We start from the raw sequence: 27,086 nt of genomic DNA on the forward strand, positions 1-27,086 counted from the left end.
GCAGGCAATAACAAACAGCTATATTACATCAATTAACTATGTTATAATACTTTCAGGGTTATGTTAGAGAACTGATACCACAATGGGAGTCCTAGAAAAGCCTATTACAGTTGGCCCTTCTTATCCACGGATTTTTTATACACGGATTCAAGCATACATGGTTTGAAAATGTTCCAAAAAGTATAAATTTACCTTGATTTTCCATTTTTTATAAGGGACACCATTTTGCTATGTCATTATATTTAATGGGACTTGAGCATACACAGATTTTGTTATACACGGGGGATCTTGGAACCAAACCCCAGCATATAACAAGGGTCCACTGTAATCTGTCACTGTGTGAAAATAATATTTGTTTTGTTGAGTGTGTTAAATGTAAGAACTGTGTTAATGCTTGTGACAATATTTGGGAATAGTTAAAAACTCTATTAGAACCAAACTGGTGAATGGTTGTTTTAAGACAGTTACTTTCTAAAGCCAAATATCTTGCCAAGAAAAACCCATATAGATTTGCCTTAGGGTTGCTATAAGTCGGAAACAACTTGAAGGCACACAACAACAACAACCTTTCTTCATGTTAAACAATACAATTGATTGCATCTTTTTCTAGAGCACTCATGGCACAATGGAAAGGCCAAGCTACTGGTCCTTATAGCAAGTGTTAAAGTAAAGTACTTTGTAGCAACTAGAGATTTTAAGATATGGAGATTTATGTTTTCAGCCTACGTTCGGTGCTTAGGTTAACAATATAAAAATTAATAAATGAAAGTTTTTGACTTCACATTAACAAATGTTGTTTGTTTCACTCGAAATATTTATTCATAACGTTCTGAATTCATGAGTGCATGAGTATGAATGCTAACTTCAGCTAGTTAGGATTTGATAAATATTGATGAGGTCAGAATTTATCTTTGTTGCCTTGCAAGTGAATATGCTGCATATTAATTTTTCTTTGTGCAGTTGGCTCCCAGTTTTTTCCTAGTGTGTACAGCGCTGTGTAAATTTACAGCGCTTTATAAATAAAAGTTAATAATAATAATAATAATAATAATAATAATAGTGCAGTTGGCAGTCACCATTGGACCGGATATGTTTCAGGACAGGTGGAGTGCGTAGGAGTGTATAAAATGGATAGAGATAATTTTTCTCTTTCTCTCATAAAACAAAGACCTGAGGTCAGTGAAACTGAGTGGTGGTAGATTCAGGAAAAACAAAAGGAAGTACCTTTCATACAATCCACATAAACTGGTTGTGGAATATTGTTTCTTCAAGGTGTAGTGAGGTTGGTAGTTTTAAAAGGGAGATTAGACAGATTCATGGATGACTATATACCAGGAACAGAAGAAGGATACTCTAAATGTAAGTTGTTGGGAACAACATTTGGAGGGGGCTGTTTCCTTGGTTCTTAGTCATGTGGTAAGCTATTGTAGTAAACAATAAACTGGTCTAAGTAGGCTTTTGGTCTATTCTAGCAGTGCTCTTATATTCTAACTTGGAAGTAGTCTTGACTGGAATGCTTCTGAAGACAAAGGGATGCTTATTAAATTTGCAGATGTTTATAAAGAAATGCTGTGATTTAAATTACATCATCCCAGAAATGTCAAAATATGAACTTCAACAGTAAAAAGAATGCACTTTGAAGGGACCATTTGGAGATCAGGATTGTTAGATGTAGTCTTCCAAAACCAATGTTGTACAGAGCTGATGTATCTTAAAATTTAAAAATAATTGTTCCCCATAGAATCAAACTCAACTATTTATTTGAATTACATTGGCCTAATTCTAAGCGCCCTATCACACTACATGTTATAGCGCTATTATTCTACTTTAACTGCTATGTCAACATCCTATGGAATCCTGGGATTTGCAGTTTAGGGAGGCCCAATTCTAAGTGCCTTTCCCTAAAATGCAAATCCCAGGATTCCATAGAATGTTGCCATGGCAGTTAAAGTGGAATAACAACAATATAATCATGTAATGTGATAAGACTGCAATTGTTAGTTCGAACTAGAGTAGGCCTATTGAATTAGTTGCTGAATGGGAAATCAGTACATCATTGGGTCCAGTGTAGGTGGGACTAGCCATTAATTTTATTTTTTCTATGCATTAAGATAGATAGATAATAGAAAATAATTTTATATCTTCAGTGACAACATATTGATATAGAATGTATTTTGGAGTGTGTGCTCCTTCAAGTTGCCTGCTGACATGTCAACTCTATGAATTTCATAGGATTTTTTTAGTCAAGGAATACTCAGAGGAAATTTGTTGTTGCTTTTCTTTAAACTGTAGCCTACAGTGTCTGACATTCTTTAATAATTTCCTCATGCAAATACTAACCAGGCCTAGGCCTCCTTAGCTTTCAAGAGCAGACAAGATCTGATGCCTTTAGAGTAAGATGGCTATATATTTAGATGCTTCTTAAATTATTTGCTTGATTCTAAAAGATTTCTCTCCCTAAAATTCTAGTGCCAAGGATGATATTGACCTTGATGCCCTTGCTGCTGAAATAGAGGGTGCAGGTGCTGCCAAGGAACAAGAGCCGCAGAAGTCTAAAGGCAAAAAGAAAAAGGAAAAAAAGAAACAGGAATATGAGTAAGTGTTTTAAAGTCTTAACCTGGAGAAACATGCAGGTGTGTAAAAAGTAGCAGAGGTCAATGCACACAGATACATTGTTTGAGTATCCCCCCACCCCAAGCTCAGAAGCTGCATTTGGAAATCAAGTTTTTCAGTGATAGCTACAATAGTGTTGTGTGTTTGTCTGAATCTGGTCCTCTTGCCTTGATGGAGATTATTGGCACTTCCATTTATAATTCTCATGTCTTCAGTCAGCAAAACACATGTATAACATATTATCAATATATGTGTATATTAATTGGTCCAAGCCCAACATGGATTTGACTCACCAGAAGGATGAGCCTTGCTGTTTCATGTATGACTTGCTGATAAGCTTAGCAGCTATTCTTTGACTCACCACCTAATGTGATTCATGTAAAGCCAGAAAAAGGTATGCAAGAGAATGGTTGTCCTTCTGTCAGTGATTGTTCTGGCTCCCTTCTTGGGCAATTTCCCTGATGAAAGGGACATGAAGAGACAGATGTGTGTGACAGAATTTTGTCTTGTGCCTGTTTGTAAGATGTTTCCTACTTTATAAGGATAAGGAAAAGACTGTCAGTGGGGCACATAAAGAAGAGAATAATAACTCATTTCCACTCTGTTTCTATTCCTCCTTTCAAATCCACTGATTAATTTCAAAAAGGTAGAAGGAAAATGAATGTTGGGAGTTGAAAAACCAGTCACCTGTAGGCAGTAGAAGTGTACAATTATTAACCCTTTGTGCATTTGCAAGTGAATACTTATATCTGAAAATGTGTACTTTTTTAATAGTGAAGATGATATCTTAAAAGAGTTGGAAGAGCTGTCTCTAGAGGCACAAGGAGGAAAAGTTGAAAGAGAACCAGCTGCAATAAAGGTAAATAATATGTAGTAATGTAGAAAAATATCCTAAATTAAAATAGTAACTGAAATATCAAAAACCTTGTTTAAAACATTGAAATCCTAAAGAGAGGAGAGGGTTGTGGTGCTATGCAGAAAAGCACACACCCTTTTATATGTGGAAAATAATGTGTTGCGTACTTTGCCACATATAAATATTGTACATACAATTCTTCATACAAATATTCCAGTGTAGGACAAGTTTTCACTGTAAGGTCTGCATTTTTAAAAAATCCTGTACAAAATTCCTTCCACAAGTTTGCACAGTTGGTTGGCATGGATGTATTTTAAATATTGGAAGACGGATTTCTCAGAAGCAGACCAGAAGTATCTTGGTCTGTATCAAGAGAATTTATTTGTCATAATTTAGTTGTCACAAAAATAACCAATTGTTATTTTTCATTAAAATACTTTTTGTACATTTTTCATTGATAATGTGTTAACTTAAGAAAAATGTTTCAATTTACCAGATTGAGAATGACAATGGAGAACTCAGTTCTTCAAAACAAGATAAAAAAAAGAAAGGAAAGAACAAAAAGGCCAGTTTGGATGATGATGAAGACAGTGAAGAAGTAGAAGACAAAGAGAAAAAGTCTAAAAAGACTCCAAAATGTGAGAAGGAAGCTCCCTCTGGCAGTGAGGATGATGACTTTGATTCGTCGCTTAAGAAAAGGAAAGTAAAACCTCAGAAATCAAATAAGAAACAGGAGCTATCTGAAGATGATGAAGTTTTCCTTCTTAAGAAAAATAAAGAGTATATCCAAACAGTGTCTTCTGGTGAGAGTGGTGATGAACTAGATGAAGGCTCAGAGTTGAAAAAAGGACCCAAGAAGAACCAGAAGACTAGGCCAGTGGCAGATGCTGACAGTGGTGATGAAGATGTGGATTCTTCCTTTAAAATAAAAACAATGGCTCAAAAAAAAGCAGAAAAAAAAGAACGGGAGAGGAAAAAACGGGAAGAAGAGAAGATCAAACTGAGGAAACAGAAGGAGAAAGAAGATTTGGAAGCCAGTAAAGATCAGGCAAAACAAAAGGAAGCCTCAAAGAAAACTGAAAAAGGATCAGCTGCAGAGTCATTGTCAGCACCTACCATTGTGGAAAAGGGAGATGCTTCAATAGCTGCTGAGGGTTAGTAATATTGGGGTGGTGTGGGGGATGTGGGAGTCCTTTTTTTTACAAGCAAAAGAAACAAGTCTCAGTGAACTCAGTGAATTTATTGATTTAACAGAGGTTGGCCTTACATACTCATTTAAACCGATGTTATGTGTTTTAACTGATGTTATGTGTTTTTTACTGATGTTACGTGTTGTATTTTAATCTTGTTTCCTGCCTTGATCCATGATGAGAGGTGGATAAGAGGAGGAGATGATGATGATGATGATGATTATACTAAATGATCTTCAGAGGTTATACTAGAAACAAACACAGATAAAAATATATATATTTTAAGATTTAGAAAGTAGAAAACATATTTCTAGTTCCAGATACAGTGGTTCTGCTGCATAAGTCAGTTAGCCATTTGCAGAATGGAGCATCCGTGGGATGCCATGCTCCATATTATTCAGTGGTGGCTGATGCACTGATGCACATGCGTGCACATCACCACCCATTGAATAATATGAGGTGTCACTATCTACATTTTTTTCCCATCCGCAAGGTGGTGGTGGAACCAAACCCCTGTGGATAGAAAAGATCCAGTACATATAAAATCCAAATGGTTCCCATTAATTCCATTTAATATTTAAAAACATACACATACCATTCTCACGCCATATAACTGGAAGATTACACAATTAAAAAAAAAAGGGGGGGCGCTAGGCTTCCGACTTTCATTTATTTATAAATTATAACATGGCCATTAAAAGGAGAAGGGAGAGCCAGTATGGTTTGAGTGTTGCACTGCAACTCTGGAGACCAGGGTTTGATTCATTGGCTGGGGGATAAACATACTGTCACAGAGGAATCTATGGATTTCTTGAATTTTACAAATGCTTTTTTATTTATTCAGATAAAAGGAATTACAAGCAATACAATACAATACAATACAATATCTTTATTGAATAAGTCTCCAGAACATTTCAAAGAATACAAGATAAAAGGAAAAAGCCAGACATAAGCATGGTACAGACCGCCAACAAGTGGCATACCAGTGCCGGTATTAGGGTTAGGGAGCATGCATCATGTACACGTTCCCTAACCCTAATATGTGCCAGTGGTGCAATAATTGTGGTGCCCTGTGTACACGGCTGCTGCCATTATGATGTCACGCATGTGCCGCATCCAAATGGTGCAGTGCGTGTGTGACATCTTTGTGCCGGCCCAGACTGCTTATGGCGGCCTGGCTGCAGTGCGAGAAGCAACTCCTTCTGGGCACGCACCTTGTTCCCACAGCACCCAAACGGCTGCGGGAAGGACACCAGGGAGAAAGGGGCTGAGTGGCCCCTTTCTCCCACGGCTCTGGTTCCTGGGGTATCCAGGGGCATGAAACCCCAAGGACACCCCTTTTCCAGGTCACGGGGAAGCGGCATTTTGCCGCTTCTCCATGGCCTGGAAAAGTACTGGATTGAGGCCTCTGGGTTGCCGGTATGGCTGTCCTGTCCCCAATCCTCTGTGGAAAGGGGCGGCTGCAGACTGTACTGGGCCATAGTTAAAACTTACATAGAAAGAAATCTCTATTAAAAAAACATATAAAGTTAAAACTTACATAAAAAGAAATCTCTATAATAAAATATTTGGCTCTGATTACATTGTTCTTGTAATTTGCACATCAATCTATTTGGGGTCCTTTTCTTCTTGCTTCTGAAGAATAGCAGTTTTCACTGCGAACAAGGCAACCCTAAGAGTTGTAAAAGGCTCAACTCCTTGCAATAGCAGAGCCAGCATTATAGCAATTGCAGTACAAGCAGTACTCAGACTCAGGTCCAAAACACACTGCAGAAATAACCCAGTTGGTCATGAAACTCACTGGGTGAACTTGCAACCTTAAACAAAATAGTATGGAGCTTATAAGCAGAGTACAGCATTTCCTTCCAATTTGGCTTTCTATACCATAACACCCAGTGGGTGACCTTAGGCAAGTCACATGCTCTCAGCCTCAGGGGAAGGCAAAGGCAAACCTCCTATGAACAAATCTTGCCAAGAAAACCCCATGACAGGTTTGCCTTAGAGTCTCCATAAGTAAGAAATGACTTGAAGGCACACAACAAAAACAAAAGGTGAAGGAGGGGTATACAGTGCTGAAAAAACTGCTGAAGGACTCAGATAATCCTATTTAAAGGCTAAATGGGTGTGCTAAGCACTGCTTTCTTCCCCGTCTCTTAATTGACTCCAATCCTGGAGTCTTCCTTAGTTAGTACTGGGATGCACAGGTGGAAATGATCCTCATGTTACCCAGACTCTTGTAAGCTTCCTTTGAATAAATGACTTTCCCCAACTTTTAAGGAGAATCTGACACAATTGGTAGTGACCCCTCAATTCTTCCCCTTTATGTTTCAAAATATTAAATAGAATTAATGTGAACCATCAGGATTTTATATATATGTAACCAGAAGTATTGTCCCTTCTAAATAAAAAAAAAACACCTTAATTATTTTTATTTATATTTACTTCTAGTATAGTTCTTGAATCATAGAATCACAGTTGGAAGAGACCACAAGGGCCATCCAGTGCAACCCTCTGCCATGCAGGAACTCACAAAATCAAAGCATCCCTGACAGATGGCCATCCACCCTCTGTTTAAAGACCTCCAAAGAAGGAGATTCTACCACTCTTTGAGGGACTGTGTTCCACTGTCAAACAGCTCTTACTGCCAGGTAGTCCCTCCTATTGTTGAAGGCCATTTAGTAACATAAAGGCCAAATCACATTGGACGCATTACAAAAGCAAGATAATCATAAATCTTTCTAAAGACAAATCCAACCATCAATAAGCAGGTGAAGACTTGTTTCTTCTTTTGCTTGTGGCTCCTATTACGTGCTTTCTAGTCCCATTTTGCGATTTAGACCTCATAAAGGTCTGAGAACTGGCAAGGTGAGAAAAGATGTAAGGTAAAAACAGGAATTTTTGAGTGGTTGGATTTTCTCTCAGTGTATTTTTTTAAACTTTCAGTGAAATGTTGCTCTGTGAGTTTTTTTCCTGGATTCTTATTTAGTTTCTGATTATACACCAGAAAATGATTCCATTGTATGGTGATCATAAAAAAGATAGCCAGTCATTGCTTTCTAGAGTGAATTAATTACTTTTGTGGTTTTCAGGCTGTTGAATTTTTGATAATTTTAAAAATGTGACTTGGTGAATACCTTCTTCATTTGATCAAATCATAGTTTGAACCCATTTTAGTTATCTTGGGGCCTGGACAGACAGGCCAAAATAAAGCTGCTTTGGGTCACTTTGGAGGTATGCTGTTTAAATGACACACACATTTTAGGAGGCCAGAAGCTGCGCCAAAGCTGCACTCCAGTCCTTAGGACTGAAGCATGGCTTTGACGCAGCTTCTGGCCTCTTAGGACACATGCATCGCTTAAACAGCATACCTCCAAAGTGACCCGAAGCAGCTTTATTTTGGCCTGTCTGTTCAGGCCCTTGTTCACTAATAATGTTTTGTTTTTTTTAAAGTTGTCTTATTGTGGAGAAAAATGATAGTTTGAATTTATTCTCTCATTGGTAGGTAGTTCATTTGACTAATGTGGTTCTTTAGCAAATATTTTATTGAATTATAATTCTTGTATACTTTAATTGAGTTTGCAATTTCTGTGCATGTACCATTGTGTCCCTTTTTAGAAATGAAACCCCTGTCTTTCAGGTGAAGTACTTAGGAATTTTACAAGCTGTCTTGTGGATATTGTGGGAAAAGCTACTGTGGTGAGCGGGAACCCTGATATGCAGACACTCTTGTACTGTGATTTAAGGGATGTTTTCTAAATGCTGCTGATTTCTTTTTTGTTCTTCTTTAAGAAATTACATTTTGAAAATGAGCAATTGACTTTTTTACTTAGCTGATGATAATGAAGGAGAAAAAAAGAAGAAAGAGAAAAAGAAAAAGAAGGGTGAGAAAGAAGAAAAAGAAAAAGAAAAGAAAAAGGGTCCCAGTAAAGCTACAGTAAAGGCAATGCAAGAAGCCTTGGCTAAACTGAAAGAGGAGGAGGAAAGGGCAAAGCGGGAGGAAGAAGAGCGTATCAGACGACTTGAGGAGCTGGAAGCCAAAAGGAAAGAGGAGGTAATACCTCTATTCTTACTGGATAGAGAAAGTATGATTTTGGTTTTGTAGAGGGATGATGGTTATCTCTTCAGAACAGATTTAACCCCATCCTGCCTTACTTTCTACCAGTAGCTGTTTCCTTGAAGGTGCCTGACATGTTTACAGTGCCTCTATTTTACTGAGGTGTGTGTGTCTTTATTCCAGTGTAACTCCTATTGGGTTTATTGGGTTGCCACCCATGTAAGTGTGCATAGGGTTGCAGCCATATCAAAGGGAAACATGCTATCAAGGAAGGATTATTGCTTGTCACAATCTAATGCAGTGTGTTGAGAGGATGATGTATACAGTTTTGCATTTTGTAGGAACGTTTGGAACAAGAAAGAAAGGAAAGAAGAAAACAAAAAGAAAAAGAGAGGAAAGAACGTTTGAAGAAAGAGGGAAAGCTCTTAACCAAATCTCAGAGGGAAGCTAGAGCCAGAGCAGAGGCCACTCTTAAACTACTGCAGGCTCAGGGTAAAGTTTCATTTATACATTAATGTTCTAACTAGTCCTTTGTTCCCATCAAATAAGCCTGGGAATGTGGTGGAACAGAGAGAAGGGCTTCGCCAGACAATCTTAGGGCACTATTGGGGTCATAAAAGGAGATACGGTCCTTTAAACAACCTGAACCCAAGCCATTTAGGGCCTTATAGGTTATCACCAGCACTTTGAATTGTGCCAGGAAATGGAATGACAGCCAGTGGAGGTGCTGCAACAATGGCATTGCATAATCCCAGTAGCCTTCCCCAGTGAACAGTCTGGCTGCAGAGCACATTACAGTAATCCAAATGGGATGTAAACAAGGCATGTGTTTCCATGGCCAGATATGAATTTAGTATCCTTTTGATACTGCTCCAATTTTTGAAAGGCAGTTCCCACTAGAAAATATGCATAAAAATGCACAAACCTGGGAAACTTCCATACAGGATTATTTGTAGTAGGAAAGATTTCCAGTTTTGGGCAGTTGAAAACAGCAGAAAAATGAAGAAGACGTATTGACAAGACTTGTATATTGACTGCTTTGTACATTCCATGTACAGTACATGTTAACCTTGTTTAGTTGCAAGCTGGACAGCTGTAAAACACATACAGTGTGCCCTTGCCTTATGTGGGGTATCTGTTCGGACCTCCCCACGTAAGGCAAATAGCGCGTATGCTCGAGCCCCATTGGATATAATGGGGCTTGTATATGATGTGCGGTGCAGCGCATGAACCATTGGTGCATGTGCCATTCATTCTACCATCGCACAGCTTTCTCCTCCTCCCCACCCTGGCTATCCCTTTGGGAGACAGCTGAGTTGGGGAGAAGACTTGATATTGTGATGACCTGTGTATAAGTTGACCCAGGTTTTTTTAGATCAATTTTTTCACATTTTTTTTTACTTATACAAGAATATATATGGTAAATGAAGTGTACGGGCACAGTACAAGGTGTTGGTTATAACCTTTAAAGCCCTACATGGCTTGGGTCCAACCTATTTGAGGGATCGCCTGCTTCCATATAATCCGCCCTGCACCCTCAGGTCCTCTGGGAGGAATCTGTTGCAGCCTTTAAAAACCAGACTAACTGCTACCTCCCAGAGGGCCTTCTCTGCAGTTGCTGCCAAACTATGGAACGGTCTGCCAGATGAGATCCGTCAAATTGCCAGCTTAGACATCTTTAAAAAAGCTGTCAAGACGGATCTCTTCCGGCAGGCCTTTCCTGAATAAAAGTGCCCAGCCACAGAATGACTGCCCCCCACATCATGTATCAGCCCACCGCTCTGTCCTCGCTGTATTTTTTATTGTGTTTTTAACAGATGTTTTAATTGTAACTTGTTTAATCCTGTTTTGAGGGGGGGAATTTGGGATATAAATTTGTAAATGTGGATTTTAACGTGTTGTAAGCCGCTTTGTTTGTCCTGTCACAGAAAAGTGGGATATAAATAAAAGTTTTATTTATTTATTTATTTATTTATGTCTAACTTGAATAGTCAAATCCTAGCATAATAACCCAAGTTACATGTGAAATCATTGCTTCTGCCTTCACAAAATTGCTGGAGAAAAAGGGAAATAGAAGTTAGCTGCAGGTTTCCCAATTTGTGTGAACTCTGTGCTTTGGGTAATGGCTTCCAAACAAACTAGGATTCAGAAGCCAATTCTGGTTAACCATAGTTTCTTGATTTGAATACAGCCTATAAATACATTGTCTTTAAATATAGCAAATTAAGCGATCCATGTTAAAAGCCCAGAAGATTTTTGAACAGAGTTGGGTTGCGAAAAAAGGAGTTCTTTTTAAAAGTAAGAGTAGTAGTTTTTGTTGTTATGTGCCTTCCAAATTATTCCTACTCATGGCAACCTTAAGGTGCTCCTGCCATGGAATTTATTTTGATGAGATATGTTCAGAGTGGTTTGCTTTAGATTTTTTTTTAGACTTAGAGAGGGTGACTTGCCCAAGATCACCCAGAGGGTTTCCCTATTTGACTAAAATTTTGAACCCAGGTACCCCAGTCCATCACTCAAACCACTACATCATACTGCTTTCTTTTTATAAATGGCATTTATTTTTAGTTAAGGCCATGAGAACCATTTATGGTTTGAAGCTGGGAATACATTCAAATGTGTTCAGAGGCCCTTTATTCTCTAATGGAGGGTAGATGACATCTTCCTTGGTACCTAGTAGTAAAGAACTTACCCCGTAATGAACATTTCAGAGGCTTGGCAATCATCAGTTGCTTAAGCCATTGGTTGTCTTGGCTTATTTGTTTCAAAATATTAAGCTGGAAACCTTATTGTGATCAATCTGATGATTGATCTGCATTCTCCTGAAATGTGTTGAACTTCAGTACTGTGTTGAATGTTTTCTTACCTGGCAGGTGTTGAAGTGCCATCCAAAGATTCTGTACCCAAAAAAAGGCCAATATATGAAGACAAAAAGAAAAAGAAACAACAGCAGCAGGAAAACAAAGAAGGTGGGAATCTTGTTTAAATGGAAACTAGCATTAGAGGCTAAGAGCCTATCTATACACTTTGAGGCTGTTATCAATGTACACACCACCAACGTTACACGACAGATTGCACATAATGGGCACCCTGGCCCTAGCTCATCCATTGGACAATGATTGATTAGCTCCTCACTCACCAAATCAAAAATGAGAGAGTGGGTTCTGCACATGTTTCCAGAATGACAGGCTGCAGAATGAATGACCACACTTTAGCAACTGCTGGGCAAATAGTTGCTAGTGTAAAGTTTTTTGTGTTAGCATGACCCTATAGGATTTTGGCTAGATTCCCACCCCCAGCAAACAAACAAACAAACAAACAAACCCGATAGACAATTTAAATCCTTCCTAGCTTACTATGTTTTTAATACTTCACACTCCATTTATTATATGTATTCTAATTAGACTTTCCTGCCTGAATTGCAAAAATCCAGGGCAATTTGTAGTTTGTCTGTTGGACACAGATCCAAATATAGTGGAAGAAAGTAAGGTTTCAGATTTTATATCCCTGCCAAAAGCCCTTTTCAGCTGTTGTCTAGGGCTGAAAACAAATGAGTGCCCAGTTTTACTTGGTCTATATAGTCACCTCCTTTCTAGAAGTACAAGGGGTTGGAATGGGAATTTGAGTTACAAAAGCAGTTATAAAACTAAACGTTGCTCTTTATTCCTCTCATCTCCAGTCTTCATTGGCTGGGGGATAAACATGCCATCACAAAGGAATCTATAGATTTCCTGAATGTAACAAATCCTTTTTTATTTATTCAGTCAAAAGAAATTACAAACAGTACTCAAATTCGGATCCAAAACACACTGCAGAAATAATCCAATTTGAGACCGCTTTAACTGGCTCAGTCTTAGGGAATCCGGGGAATTGTAGTTTATTGTGGCACTAGAGCTCTTGACAGAGAAGGCTAAATGTCTCACAAAACCAGAATTCCCTAGCATTGAGCCAGGGCAGTTAAAGTGGTCTCAAATTGGATTATTTCTGCAGTGTGTTTTGGACCCCAGTCGTACATACATATTGCAGGAGAAAGTGGGCTGGGTGTGTGTGTGGTTTCAGTATCACTGATATTGTAATCACTTCAACCAATCAGAGTATTTTGCTTTGTTAGGAAAATTTGAATCTTTAAACAGGATTTTGAAGCAATTTGTTTCACTTCAGAACAAAAAAAAATCTGAAAAAACTAATTGTGAGGTGCTTAATATTTACTACTATTAGAAGCAGATATTGAAGAAATTCATACTGTCACAGTCCAGATATTTTTTGCATTTCATTATCTTTAAACTGCTGAGTGGCTACTCTCTCCAAATCCTGTATATATACCTACTCAAGACAACACTTGATGATGTGAACACCTGTTCATTGGAAGCCTATGTTTTATAATAAATATGTTAGTCTTCAAGGTGATGCAAGACTCTTTAATCAAATTGTGGTTCCTGTAGCTTTGCTCTGGGCAAATATCTTTAAAATGGATCATATCCCTTTTAAAATGCCGTTCATCAGAGCTGTAGTCATTTTCTCTTGCAATTATAGAAATTATGGAGTTGACTTCTCCAACTGAAGAAGCTGTAGAACAAGTTGTACCAGTACAAGAGGAGATTATTCTTTCAGCAGAACCAGGTGAGCAATAAATTAGGCATTCTGTGTTGCTTTTATGTACCGTATATACTCGACTATAAGTCGAAAACTTTATGCCCCAAAATGAACTCCAAAATCATGGGTAGACTTATGTATGGGGCAATGAGTTAATGCTAATAAATTTCTTGAAAGAAGAAGTGCCCACTTTTCTCTCTAGCCTTGTAATGGCTCCCTGTTTCAAGCCCCGGCGCCCTCTCTCCCTCTGTGTGTGTGTGTGTCTGTGTGTGTGTGTGTCTGTTTTCCTCTCAGCCTTCCTGCGCAGCCAGAGCTAACAAGCTGCTGCTGAGTATGCCCTGGCTTGTACCCCGTTTTGCCCGGAGGTCCGGGGGGTGAAAAGCAGAGAGAGAGAAAGGTCTGTCCTCTATTTTTGCAAGCTATGAGCCTTGGAGTCTTGGGGTTGAAAGGCAGAGAGAGAGAAAGGTCTGCCCTCTATTTTTGCAAGCTATGAGCCTTGGAATTCTGGGGGTGAAAGGTAGAGAGAAAAAAAGGTCCTCTATTTTTGCAAGCCCTAAACCTTGAGAGTCCTGGGGGTGAAAGGCAGAGAGAGAGAAAGGTCTGTCCTCTGTTTTTGCAAACTCTGAGCCTTGGAGTCCTGGGGGTGAAAGGCAGAGAGAGAGAAAGGTCGGTCCTTCCTTTTGCAAGCTATGAGCCTTGGGAGTCCTGGGGGTGACAAGCAGAGAGACAGTGAGGTCTGTCCTCCTTTTCGCAAGCCATGAGCCTTGGAGATGCTTCTGGTGAGGGGAAGAGTGTGCGAGTGTGCGCATGCGCCAAGGTTTGTTTTCCCCTTTCCATGCCGAGACTGATGCATGAGAGAGGTCCAAAGAGGGAGATATAGGGAGGGAAGTGGTACTTTGTTTCCCTGCCCCCCCCCTTTAGATCTTTTGTAACATTCTCCAGTGTTTGCCCCTCGACTTATCCACGGGTCATATCAAAATCCATGATTTTGGATCCAAAAACTGCCCTCGACTTATACATGAGGTCGACTTATACATGAGTATATACAATAAATTATGGTAGCTCTGGGGGGCTAGTATTCTGTCCTTGGACATTCCAGAGGCTGCAAAGGCTTGCAAAATGTTTTTGAAGCAAAAGAGTAAGAGAGGCAGTGATCAGAGGGCCACCCCTCTTTTTGAAAAACTAGTAAATTTCTCATGTGAAACATTGTGAGGGGCCATGCAGCCTATTTTAAAAAGTGATTTTCTGCTCTTCAAGGCTTCCAGAATACACAGTTACCACCCCTTTTAATGATCAGAAAAAGAGAGTTCTGTGGAGTCTAAAGGGGCACAGAAATAATCTTTGGGGGCCACATATGGCTCCAGGACCACACTTTGCTCAACCCTGGGCTAAATCATCGAGGTATCCCACTGAGAAGTCTTTATTTCTTTTACCTAATCTAAGACTGTGGGAGCCATCTCTGACACTCCTCAAATTTTATTGTAAGCCACTACGTAATGTGTGACTGATCTAAATGTCTGGGAAACAACAACAAAACTTGGGCTAAAGAGCTACTAAGTACTCGTATCTGTCATAGCTATGTATGAACCTTAATGGTTGTTTTCTAGTATTTTTGAGTTGGATTCCAGGGTTTATCCCTTTCTCGTAAATTGATCCAAATGTCTGCTTTATCCCATACCACTTCTATCCTCATTTTGCAAGATGATGATGTACGTGCAAAGTCTATTTTTACATGTACTAAAACAGAGTCTCAGAGTCTACTCCTGCCATTATTTAGTTTCAGAAGAAAAGGAGGAAGAGGAACCTGACGAACCAGGAATCGATGATTGGGAAGCTATGATCAGTGATGAAGAGAGAGAGAAGGGTGAGACTGTTTTAGAAAAGGAGTAAAATTCCTTATTGATCATAGATCTCTTTCTTTTGTTAAACATTTGGCTTGTTTTCTTACTTGTGGAATCTGAGCAAGCAAACATTATTGATTGTAAATAGAAGCATATGATAGCTTGGCATACCTGTGAGACCCACTTTGCTACTGGGATTACAGGTTTTGCATATGTTCTTTGTCTAGTATCAAGTACCGTGCAAATTAAAGCAAATAAATAAATAAATAGCTGGGCCCATATAATCAGCTAATAAAAATAAGAGTCCAGTAGCCCTTGGTAATTTCACAGAACTTGCTTGTCTGTGTAACTGGAGAAGGGCTTTGAGACATGTTGTTTGAAATACAAATAATTCTTATGAACAAGAACTCCTACAATACAAAGACTGAATGTCAATACAAAGACTGGAAGTCAAGTCAAGACATTCTGTTTCAGACTAGTTTTTTGGTTAGTATGGTGAGTGAAATGAAGTGTGATTACAATTCTGTACATAGTTATCTGTGCCTATGTTTTGTTGAAATAACATTTTTGCTTTGCTGTGTAAGATTAGAAGCCCGTTATGTAGTACAGTATTTAGCTTTTGTATCTCTTCTTGTCAGAGAGGAAAACTGTTCATATTGAAGTCAAGGAGCAAAATGATGAGGATGAGGACGAAGATGACGAGGATGAGGATGAGAGCGAAGAGTATGAAGATGGAGAAAGTGAGGGAAGTGATGATGAAAAGACTTCAGATGAAAGAGAAACAGAGTCTCAAGCTGCTAGCAAACAAACTGTCGAAAGAAAGCTCAACAAAGAAATGAGTTCTGATTCAGAATATGATTCAGATGATGATCGCACTAAAGAAGAGCGTTCTTATGACAAAGCTAAACGGCGAATTGAGGTATTTGGCCATCACCTTTCCAAAACCATATATAGATCGTGCCTTGGGTAAAACTGATCACACTATGGACTTTTGAATAAGCAGTGAGATACTCTTGCCACTTATGCAAGGCAATATTCAAAACCTGCCTGCACAAGTAAAAGAGCAGTTTGACAGTGATATTCATGAATGGTCCTGGGTTGCTTTGGCTACCCCTCACATTTGTACACTGCTGAAATAGGAGGAGGTGGCCAGCTGACATATGCCTCCTCTGGAAGCTAGCTGTGTCTAAACAACCTACAGTATTTCTTTAATGGGCCACTTGGAGCCAAAGCACTGTTAGAGGGATGGTTTCAGAAATAGTTGCTGTGTATCTTCAAGTCATTTCCAATGCATGGCAACCTTATCACTTGTGATATTCCAAGCCACCCCTCCAGTAATGCTTGGCTTTTAAGAATCTCTCTGAGCCTGGCATTAAAAAAAGCAGGTGGCTTAGATAGAGTTAGCTTCTAGGAGGAAACATGCCAGGCAGTCTGGTGTCACATTGCCAGTGGAGCATGCCATTTCATCAGAAATGAATCATTTCTTGGCCTTAGTCTGTGAATAAAATTAGACACTAACTTATGGCTGTTTGTAACTTTTTGGGGGTATATGTGTGTTCTCATTTTACTTCTCCCTTGAAGTCTTTTCAGTATCACTGCTTATTTGGTCTTAATAACAAACCTTATGCAAAGAAAAAGGATGCCCTTAAACCTGCAGAAAGACATCTTCAAATCACAGCCTACACCTGTGGTTTATGATGCTGGATGTTGCCCATGGTTCCATATCTCTAATTTGTGATCGTAAATATGAGTATATTTAAAGATTGGAGAGCTCTTGCATAGAATTGAACCTTGTCTTGCATGCTGGGGTGCATATACACTGTAGAAATAATGCAGTTTGACACTGATTTAAGTATTGTAGTGCCATTCTATGGAATCCTGGGATTTTTAGTTTTACAAAGTCTTTAGCTTTCACTTTCAAAGAGTGCTGGTGCCTCACATAATTACAGATCTTGAGATTCTGTAGGATGGAACCATGGCGATAGAGTGGGGTTGAACTGCATTATTTCTGTGGTGTAGAGGCACCCTGGTAAGCTTTTATACTGGTTTTACTCCTAGGTGGACCTGCTTGGATTGAACTGTGCATTGTGTGCTCTGTGGCAGAACGTAACGGTTGGCAGAATTATATCTTGTCTAAGACACTTAGCTTTTGCCCAAGCTCTTAGTTTTGTTCACTGTTGGAATTCAGCCCCTGAGAATCCTCCCAAGTTAGAACTAAGCCCCTGGGCCAAAAAAGATTCTCATCCTCTGCTGTCCACTGCTCAGATTCAAATTAGTCTCCTGTTCTAATCTCCTTCACTGTATTTTATGGGTTTAACACATAGTGCTTGTTTCTTAATTCTAGAAACGTCGTATTGAAAATAATAAAAATATGAACATGGAAAAGCTACGAGCACCTGTTATCTGTGTACTTGGACATGTAGATACTGGGAAGACAAAAATCCTAGATAAGGTAAGACTCAAATGCATGTCATTGTTGCTTTTATGTAAGACGTGGAAACGGAAAATCATGGAATGCAAAACTTAAGTGTGCAGATGGATCTTGTAGCACCTTTGAGACTGAGAGAAAGAAAGAAGTTGGTAGCATAAGCTTCGTAGACTTAAGTCTTTGAAAGCTTATGCTGCCAACTCAGTTAGTCTCAAAGGTGCTAAAACAGTGATGGTGAACCTTTTGCAAACCGAGTGCCCAAACTGCAACCCAAACCCCACTTATTTATTGCAAAGTGCCTTGTCCCTCTGGCTTTCTAGTAATGAATTCTGGCAAACTTTATGCTAGGGCGACAGCATGTGTGCCCACAGAGAAGGCTCTGAGTCTGCCACCTCTGGCACGCATGCCATAGGTTCGCCATCACTGTGCTAAAAGATCCCTTTGCATACTGATCCAGACTAACATGGCTATGCCTTTGAAAATTTATGTGTATCACTTTTATTTCAAAATGCACAGTAATCACCTAATTGAGATCACCATTCTTCCCTTCTCATCATTCAGCTTTTTGTTTCATGCAGCTTCGTCATACTCATGTGCAAGATAGTGAAGCAGGTGGCATCACTCAGCAGATTGGGGCCACTAATGTTCCCCTTGAAGCCATTAATGAACAAGCAAAGATGGTGAAGACTGTGAGTAAAATCTAAGAACTTTACATGCATTTCTAAAAGAAACTGTTACGTAACTATTTTAAGTGATCTGGACTGTATTCTTTATAAATCATGCAAGTAGACATGTTTAGGCTTATATTCATCTGACATTAGACATAACCCTTTTTATATCTATTGGTAATTGTGGAGGATACTGGACTTCCAGTCTTCCTGTCTCCCCTGTATAAGCACAGTTTCAAAAGCTTACTGTGGTCAAATGGACAAAGCCTTATTTTCTTATTATATTTCTGTTGCAGCACTCTACACTGAAAGCTGCAAAAACTCAGGTGTAGAAGAAAGGCTGCATCGGGACACTGAAAGCTGAATTGCTTTTTGTTTTGAAATAATGGATACTGCAAGTGATATGGGGAGCTAATGTGCAGTTTGTGGGGTTGAATGTTGGACTAACACTCTGGAAGACCAGGACCATGCTCAGCCATAGATACTCACTGGGTGACCTTGGGCAGGTCAGACTCTCTCAGCCTCAGAGAAAGGCAATGATAAACCTCTGAATAAATCTTGCTGAGAAAATTCTAGAATAGATTTGCCATAAGTGGGAGAGTTGACTTGAAGGTGCATAACAACTAAGAGTACTATGATTATGTACTTCTGAAAAAGGCCAGAGTTGAGTGCTTGAAATAAATTATTGCTGCTGTCAAAACTTTGATTTACTGTGTCACAATAGCTAATGTTTTTAATGTTAGTTTGACAGAGAGACTGTCAAGATTCCAGGAATGCTCATTATTGATACTCCAGGACATGAGTCTTTCAGGTAATGTTCCATCAGTTATGTTTGGAAGTCTCATTTTGGGCCATTTAATGTAAAAACACCTGTGGGAGCAGAACTTTGGTTGGGTGTGGGTGTTCCAGTAATAATCTGCTCCATGTCTTGTACAGTATATTTGTTTCTAATAGACTCACCCAAGCCACTAGTCCTATCACTTGATAAAATTTGCTTTAGAAAAGTACCCTAATTGACTAGCCATTGATCATATCTCTCTGGCTATCTTTTGCTTTTATGTATGTGAACTGTGTCTTTCTCCCCCCATTGTTGCAGCAATCTTCGAAATCGAGGAAGTTCCCTCTGTGATATTGCAATTCTTGTAGTTGACATAATGCATGGTTTGGAGCCACAGACTATTGAATCGATAAACTTGCTGAAATCTAAAAAATGTCCATTTGTAGTTGCACTCAACAAGGTAAGATGATTTTTTCCTTGTCTTCCACCATGAGAACAACAACAAAAAAGACCAATAGAAAGCTCACAAGTCAGATACAAAGGCAGTAACCTTCTCCTGCTGTTGCTCAGCATCATTTGCTTTTTGAACGAATGTTACCTCTGATCCTGGCAAGAGCATGCAGTCATCATATTAGTAACCATTGCCAAGTGCCTTTGGGCCGATCATTGAAATGTGTTGATTTTCAAAATATTTGCACACATCATGTTGAAACTGTTGTTCTTGTGTTTCTTTCCACCATGTTAAATCCTCAGAGTAAATCCTTTATGTCAGTTTTCAGTGCAGAATAAACTTGAATTATAGAATGGGTAGAGCTTTTATCCTTACTTTACTCTACCTACAGAACTTCAATCAAATCTGTGTTATAATAATTGCTTCTATTTGTTAGGTGGTTTTGTGGTAGAGTCTCTTTTTGATTTAACTTTGCCTTGTATAGCAAAGTTGTCTATATTTAACTGATAGAGTAAAGGCAAAATACTTGGGTGGAAATTTGGGCAAATAGAAAGACTGAATTTGCAGTGTGCTCTCACATCTATATGGACACAGAATTAATTCAGATATTTAAGTTCTAATAAGCATATTTGGGTTCAGCATTGGGGGGGGAAAGGGCTATAAACTTAACTAACTACCTAAGTAACTAAAGGAGTTGAACTTAATACTTTTTTTGGGAAAAAAATTGCATTGCAATTAGGAGGTTTCATTGTCCAACTTTTGCATGAGTGCATTCTTATACATTTTTGGTGTCCTTTTGTATTGAATTTCCTTTCTGAAATAAACACAATGTGTGTATGAAAGCAATACTGGCTTACATCAAGAAGAGAAAAAGCTGAAGGATGCGCATGCAAGGGGACTCTTGTGCCCTCTGCTTCCCTGTATTTCAGAAAATTATCCCAACTTTCCCTTGTGTGTTGACATTTTTGAAACAGTATGTGTTTAAACAACAAGATTGTTCCCCTCTAAAAATGGAGTGATTGCAGGAAGTGGTAGCAGCTATATGCAGAGGTACATTTGCCCGTCATCACTTCCTGTAATACTCAAAGTTCTGGTACATGAAAACCTTTCAGGTTTTAAAATAAAGACTTCTATAATTGAAGCGATAGATGAAAATATTACCAGAGATGTGGCACTTTCCCTTCAAATCTAGATAAGTATTACCCTTATTGTAATTGTTTCTGTTTATGAAAGCTGCATTTTGACATCCAGTCTTGCACTTCCATTAATTCTAAGGGAGTAGGGAGATGATAGCATTCTTTTCCTCACAAAAAGTCAACATTTTCTGAGAAGAGGGAGTCTTGCATTTACAGAATAGTGTAGGGGTGTGTGTGCATATATGTTTGTGTAAAAGTGTTAAGTGCAGATGTGTTGCTATCTAGGTGACTGGCATGTGAAGGCTATGAGCATATTAAATGTAAGATGCTTTTGTATTTGCTTACCGTATTTTCCGGTGTATAAGGCGACTGGGCGTATAAGATGACCCAAGTTGCATGCAGGCAGCGCCCTGGCCTCCTATAGGCGTAATTAAGGGGGTCTGGCGCCCACATGCACCGGCTTGAGGGGGCCTCTGTGGAAGCCTGGAAGGTGGGTATCAGAAGTGGCAGTAGGGCCTTCTGCAGTCCGGTACACCGCGGATGCTGCTGGAGCCGCGGAAGCCGCTGGAGGAGCAGAGTATCCCAGGCGGCGGCAAGGCATAAAGGGCTGACTCTTTCCCTTGGCCCGACCAGTCCTCTCCCACCGGACTGGCTCTGGAGCTGCTTCTCCGCCGCCTTTTCCAGCAATGGTGGTGAGAGAGAGCCCGGCCGCGGTGGCTGCTGAGATAGGAACCCACAAGGACCCCGGTGACAGAGAGGTGGCTACACCATTCGCCTGTCTCTGTGCAGGCCGCCAAACACAACCCAGCGTATAAGACGGGGGTAAAAAGGCATCTTATATGCCAGAAAATACGGTACTTTATTCCTTATAGTTGGTGCTGATTACACAGATTTAATCAGATAAATTGTGGATGTTTATAAATCTCTCTTTTCAAGATTGATCGGTTATATGACTGGAAAAAAAGTCCTGAAACAGATGTAGCTATCACTTTAAAGAAACAGAAGAAAAACACCAAGGATGAATTTGAGGAACGTGCAAAAGCTATCATTGTGGAGTTTGCTCAGCAGGTAAACTTAATAATTAACATCAGTTGAAGATTTTTAAAGCTTCATAAGGGCAAGTGGTACTTCAGAATACAAGGAAAAACAAACCCATGGCAGTTGCAGAACTAAAACAAATCCAGAGCTTCAGCCAGATCTGGTGGCTGTAGGAAGGGCTTCATACTATTTTCTGAAGCTGCAGAATTTGTGAAGTCTCTTCCTTCCCTTAGAGAAGGCAGGTGATACAGTGTGGATGTTTGGGAATTGAGTTCTTTATGTTTTAAGGGTAGTAGCTAACACCACAGCCAGTATAGTATCGTGATTTAGTGTTGGACTAGGACTCTGGGAATCCAGAGTTCAAAATTCCTACTCAACCACAGAAACCCAGTAGATGACCTTGGACCAGTTGCACTCTGAGGCTTGGAGGAGTACAGTACCAAACCTCATGTGAAAAAATCCTACCAAGGCATCCTTGTGATAGAATCACTGTAAATTGGAGTCTGCTTTAAGACCTATAACAACCAGCAGCATAGATAATATTCAGAAGCTTTCTAATGTAATATGGGCATTATTATAAAACCTCAAACTAAAGCCTAATACTTTTGATGTAATGGCACTTGTTAAGAAACAATGGATGTTAGGTAACATGCTCTGTTTTTCTGTCTTCTGTATTTTATTTCTAATAGTGTGACTGTCTTCCATATTAACTAAAAGTGAGATGTTTATTGCCTTTTGCTTTTTTCAGTAATGCTGTACTTCTTCTGGTTTTAGGGTCTGAATGCTGCTTTGTACTATGAAAATAAGGATCCCCGCACATTTGTTTCTCTGGTTCCCACCTCTGCTCACACGGGAGACGGTATGGGAAGTTTAATAGCTCTTCTTGTGGAGCTAACACAAACCATGTTAAGTAAAAGGCTGGCACACTGTGAAGAGCTGAGAGCTCAGGTTATGGAGGTAATTTGATACATAGGTCTAGAACAATACTTGATTATTATGATGGATTAAGATGGATTAAGATGGATCATTTATGGTATGTGTCTTTCTTCTTCTTCTAGGTCAAAGCACTTCCTGGTATGGGTACTACAATAGATGTTATTTTGATCAATGGGCGTCTCAGAGAAGGAGATACAATTATAGTTCCTGGAGTAGAAGGTCCCATAGTCACACAAATAAGAGGGCTACTCTTACCTCCACCCATGAAAGAACTAAGAGTGAAGGTAAGAAAGCAGTAGGAACACCTGAAGTAAACTGTTGGTGCCTAGCATATTTGATATTACACTGGTCCCCCGGGTTACGAAATACCCAGGTTACGAAATTTTCGGGATACGAATAAATCCCATAGGGATTTATTGTTTCGGCTTACGAAGGTTTTTTCGGGTTACGAAAAAACCTCCGCGCTGTTTCAAATGGAGCCGCGGCGCAGCCGCGGCTTTTCCCCATTAGCGCCTATGGGCTATTCGGCTTACGAAGTATCCCGGGTTACGAAAGCGGCGGCGGAACGAATTAATTTCGTAACCCGGGGGACCAGTGTACTGTTTCCTCTGTCTATGCCTCTCTGGAAACTAATCCATAATATGTGAACTATTTTATTATTTTTTTTTGCATAGATTGCTCTGTGCAGCAGCAACAGCAGCATACTATTGAGTGTCTAAAAGGACAGTGCTTTGGAAATGGGGCTTTTGTATCTTGAGCTGCTATACAGCCCAACCCTTTGGTCGCTTAACCAACACTTTTATTTTATCTCGTTTTATTTTATTCCCTCAGCACAAGATTCAAAGTGGCTAGAACCTTTTGTACCTGCTGCTTACCACTGTGCTCCTTTTGGCAAACACATATATATATGTGTGTGTGTGTATTTTCAATTTCTAAATTCAAAATTACTGAGAATATATGCAGTAGTTATAATGACTTATGTTGTTTGTCATTTGACCTTGTGAGGCATGGGACACAAATATACCTTTATGTAAATATTGAATATATTGTATTGATTCATATTGTTCCAATGGAAAATATTCCCCACATAATTTTTGCATAATATTGCATTATTTTTAATACAAAGCCCCATTTATGTTTGACACTAATTTTAGCTGCCCTTTGACAGAACTAGATGGTCAAATTGTATGTTGTATGCTTTTAACCTTTATTATTGAATTGTATGTTGGTGTTTATTATCCTAGAGTCTAGAGGATGTTGAGTTTTGTTATGCAACAGAATGGCAGGGACTTCCATTAGATCCTAATATGGCAGCATAGTCTTTTACCAATATATAGCACTATGCATCAAATGCATATCATATACATTTGATATAGTGATGTGCAATGGGAGCCAAACTTGAATTTCTTTATCTTAGTATTTTAGAGAAGCTATTTATACTCTGAAACAGAAATGGACATTCATTACATACCCATAGTTGTTCTTAATGCTTGGTCAACTTCATAATTCCTTACTCAGCTTTCTAAGTGTTCTAAGTGATTTATACAAATGAGAGTCAAAGCCACCAAAATACTTTTTGTGTATGACTTTGATGTGCATGTGGCTACGTACATAGATGGTTGCCAACATCAGCCAATAATAATTAAACAGTGCTATGGCTATTTAATTGTCCTTCCGCTATAAATATACTGTGGCTGTGCATTGAGTCAACAGAAAACCTTGTGTCATGAATGGCAAGAAATTGAATCCTAGAGATTTTCTGGTTGTACTTAGCAGGCTAGAACAGTAGATGACATCTGGTAAAGAGCTGCTAAAAATAACTTTCTAGGTGTTAAAGTTTATCTTTCTCTCTCCGTAGAACCCATATGAAAAGCACAAAGATGTTGCTGCTGCTCAGGGAGTAAAGATTCTTGGAAAGGACCTGGAGAAAACATTGGCTGGTTTACCTCTGCTTGTAGCTTACAAAGAAGATGAAATTCCTGTTCTTAAAGTAAGACATAGACTATCCCTGTAAGAACTGTGATAGAATATTAGCAAACAGATTATCACAGTGTGAAAGTTTCAGTTGTATTAAATAAGGGGCTGGAACAGATGGCTCAAATATGCCCACTTCAGGATGTCATCGGCATGTGGTGTTTAGGTGCTGCATGTCGCAATGACTCCTTGAAGCTGCCCAGAAGCTGGGCGGCCCCCAGATTTGGGTGGCTTCAAGGCACTCTACTGGCACAGCATTTATACACCACATGTTGCCGGAGCAGCTTGAAGCTACCATGGAGCCGGGGGGCAGCACAGCCAAAGCCACCTTTTTGCCGGCTGAAGGAGCAGATCTTTTCCACTCCTTTTTTGGCCAGGCTGAAGGTGGATTGGGGCCGTGGTGTGTGGTTGCTACAGCCCCAATCTGTTTTTAGAAGGAGCAGCTCCAATCTGCTTCAGCCCAAGAACAGTCAGGAATAAATTGTTAACAAATTCAGCAATCAAGAACTTTTTCCAAGGAATTATTAGAATATACCTTTATTTCAAGTTGAAGCTTACCTTTATTGTCCAGATAGTTTAGAAAAAAACAGATTTAAAAACTAATAATCAATTTTGCTGTTTAATTGTGGTGGAGGTGGGAAGAAAGGGGTCTGGGGAAGAGGGACTGAAATTTCCCATTTCTTATTCAAAACCTTCTACAAAGTGATAGGCTTTCTGTGGTTATCATTTTGCTTGTGGCACTGCTACCAGCTGCAAGCATTTTTCATGACTTGAGTTTTCACTGCTGTAAGCCACAGATACGAAGCTATGCCATCTGTAAGAGCAAGAGCAGGGGCGGGAGTCTTCCAGTGGCCTTCCAGATGTTGTTGGACAACAATTTCACAGGCCAATCAGCACTGAGAAGAGCAGTCCAGTTGGAGTTTCAGCATCTTAAATGCCACATGATTACCAATAATAATCTAGAGTACACAAAGTTATAGTATATACAGTGGCACATTGTGCTGACTGAAATATTGGAAATCACTGATTTTGGCCAGAGCAATGCTGATAGTTTACAGAGTGAGATAATAGAATCTCTGAAATACATGTTTTTTTTAATTACAAGGATGAATTAATACATGAATTGAAACAAACCCTGAATGCCATAAAGTTAGAAGAGAAAGGTGTTTATGTCCAAGCATCTACTCTCGGCTCTTTAGAGGCATTACTTGAATTTCTCAAAACATCAGAAGTGCCAGTAAGTACCCAGTTTTCCACCTTACTGTCACAAATTCTTGTACAGCAGTATAGTGTAATATATTCCTGAAATGAAAACACTTCTTCCTCTCACTGTTCTTACAGTATGCTGGAATCAATATAGGCCCTGTTCATAAAAAGGATGTTATGAAAGCATCAGTTATGTTGGAGCATGATCCACAGTAAGTAACTTAAAAAGAACATGTTGCTGTTACTATTCCTGTGTTTTTTGTTAATGGTTCTTGAACACATAAACTCCTTATTCTGGTTTTGTTTTCTAGGTATGCAGTTATCTTAGCATTTGATGTGAGGATTGAACGGGATGCCCAGGAAATGGCTGATAGTCTAGGAGTTAGAATATTTAGTGCTGAAATTATCTATCACTTATTTGATGCCTTCACAAAATACAGGCAAGACTACAAAAAACAGAAGCAAGAAGAATTCAAGTAAGTAGTTTTCCTGTGCTTAGTTTTTGTTCTGTTACAAAATGTGAAAGTGGTGAGAAGAGTTTTATTTGCCTCTACAACTGAGAGGAGTTTTAAAATTGCTTCCCAGGGCTACCGTTTAAAAATATCCACATCCAACAATAAAAAATCAGTAAGAAAAACCAGGGTGTGTTGTGTCCTATAATAAACTGTGAATTGCTCTTTTGATCCCTGACATAGTACTTCTATGACTCTGCATAATTTTTAAATGTCCTGGCTTATCACATATAGTAAAGTTACAGACTTCTTTTGAGGGCCAGGTTCCATTCCACTTTGTAGGAGTAAATGAAATCTTACAGTGACTTGCCATGTGTCATAACTTTCTATTAATGCAAGTATCAAGATGCTGCATAAGACTTTTATCAATTCTCTTATCTCAGGCTAGCTCTATATATGTGTTTTCAAAATTAAAATAGATACCTGCACATTAATAATTGTGCCAGAATGGGGTTGTACATCACTGAAAGCAATGGATGGAAGATAGACTTTGTTCTGATATAGACATTTTGATGCACTTCAGTTTATGCATTTGTTTCATGATCCAGGAAGCAGCAAAGCATGTTTGGATGTCTTTCATTGAATAAGGAGAAAACCCAGAAAGGACTTATTACTGAGTAGTTTGTAGAATGTAGAATGTTACCCATAGTGGCAATCACTCATGTAATGAAATTCTCCTTACCACTTTGTAGAGTATTACAGGTAACCAATATAACCAACTAATCTATAAACAAAACTATCTGATGGTTGCTTTCAATTCTGCTGATGTTAAGAAGGATTCTAGCATAGCAGTGGTCCCCAAACCATCCCTT

General features: G+C 39.1%; 1 protein-coding gene across 1 annotated transcript in view; it reads left to right on the top strand.

Annotated features, from left to right (window-relative positions):
• Positions 1-27,086, top strand: part of EIF5B (eukaryotic translation initiation factor 5B) — a 40,852-nt gene that overhangs the window by 8,063 nt on the left and 5,703 nt on the right. The window contains exons 2-21 of the mRNA XM_042461101.1: positions 2,470-2,595; positions 3,388-3,472; positions 3,966-4,623; positions 8,490-8,710; positions 9,055-9,205; positions 11,587-11,682; positions 13,247-13,333; positions 15,084-15,170; positions 15,786-16,066; positions 17,492-17,599; positions 18,154-18,264; positions 18,987-19,054; positions 19,340-19,481; positions 21,545-21,676; positions 22,421-22,603; positions 22,705-22,866; positions 24,441-24,572; positions 25,662-25,793; positions 25,898-25,974; positions 26,074-26,238. Coding sequence (XP_042317035.1) covers positions 2,470-2,595; positions 3,388-3,472; positions 3,966-4,623; positions 8,490-8,710; positions 9,055-9,205; positions 11,587-11,682; positions 13,247-13,333; positions 15,084-15,170; positions 15,786-16,066; positions 17,492-17,599; positions 18,154-18,264; positions 18,987-19,054; positions 19,340-19,481; positions 21,545-21,676; positions 22,421-22,603; positions 22,705-22,866; positions 24,441-24,572; positions 25,662-25,793; positions 25,898-25,974; positions 26,074-26,238 — 3,204 coding nt within the window. The remainder of the gene's footprint in view (positions 1-2,469; positions 2,596-3,387; positions 3,473-3,965; positions 4,624-8,489; positions 8,711-9,054; positions 9,206-11,586; positions 11,683-13,246; positions 13,334-15,083; positions 15,171-15,785; positions 16,067-17,491; positions 17,600-18,153; positions 18,265-18,986; positions 19,055-19,339; positions 19,482-21,544; positions 21,677-22,420; positions 22,604-22,704; positions 22,867-24,440; positions 24,573-25,661; positions 25,794-25,897; positions 25,975-26,073; positions 26,239-27,086) is intronic.

This window comes from Sceloporus undulatus, chromosome 3 (genome assembly GCF_019175285.1).
Source record: "Sceloporus undulatus isolate JIND9_A2432 ecotype Alabama chromosome 3, SceUnd_v1.1, whole genome shotgun sequence".
NCBI lineage: Eukaryota > Metazoa > Chordata > Lepidosauria > Squamata > Phrynosomatidae > Sceloporus > Sceloporus undulatus.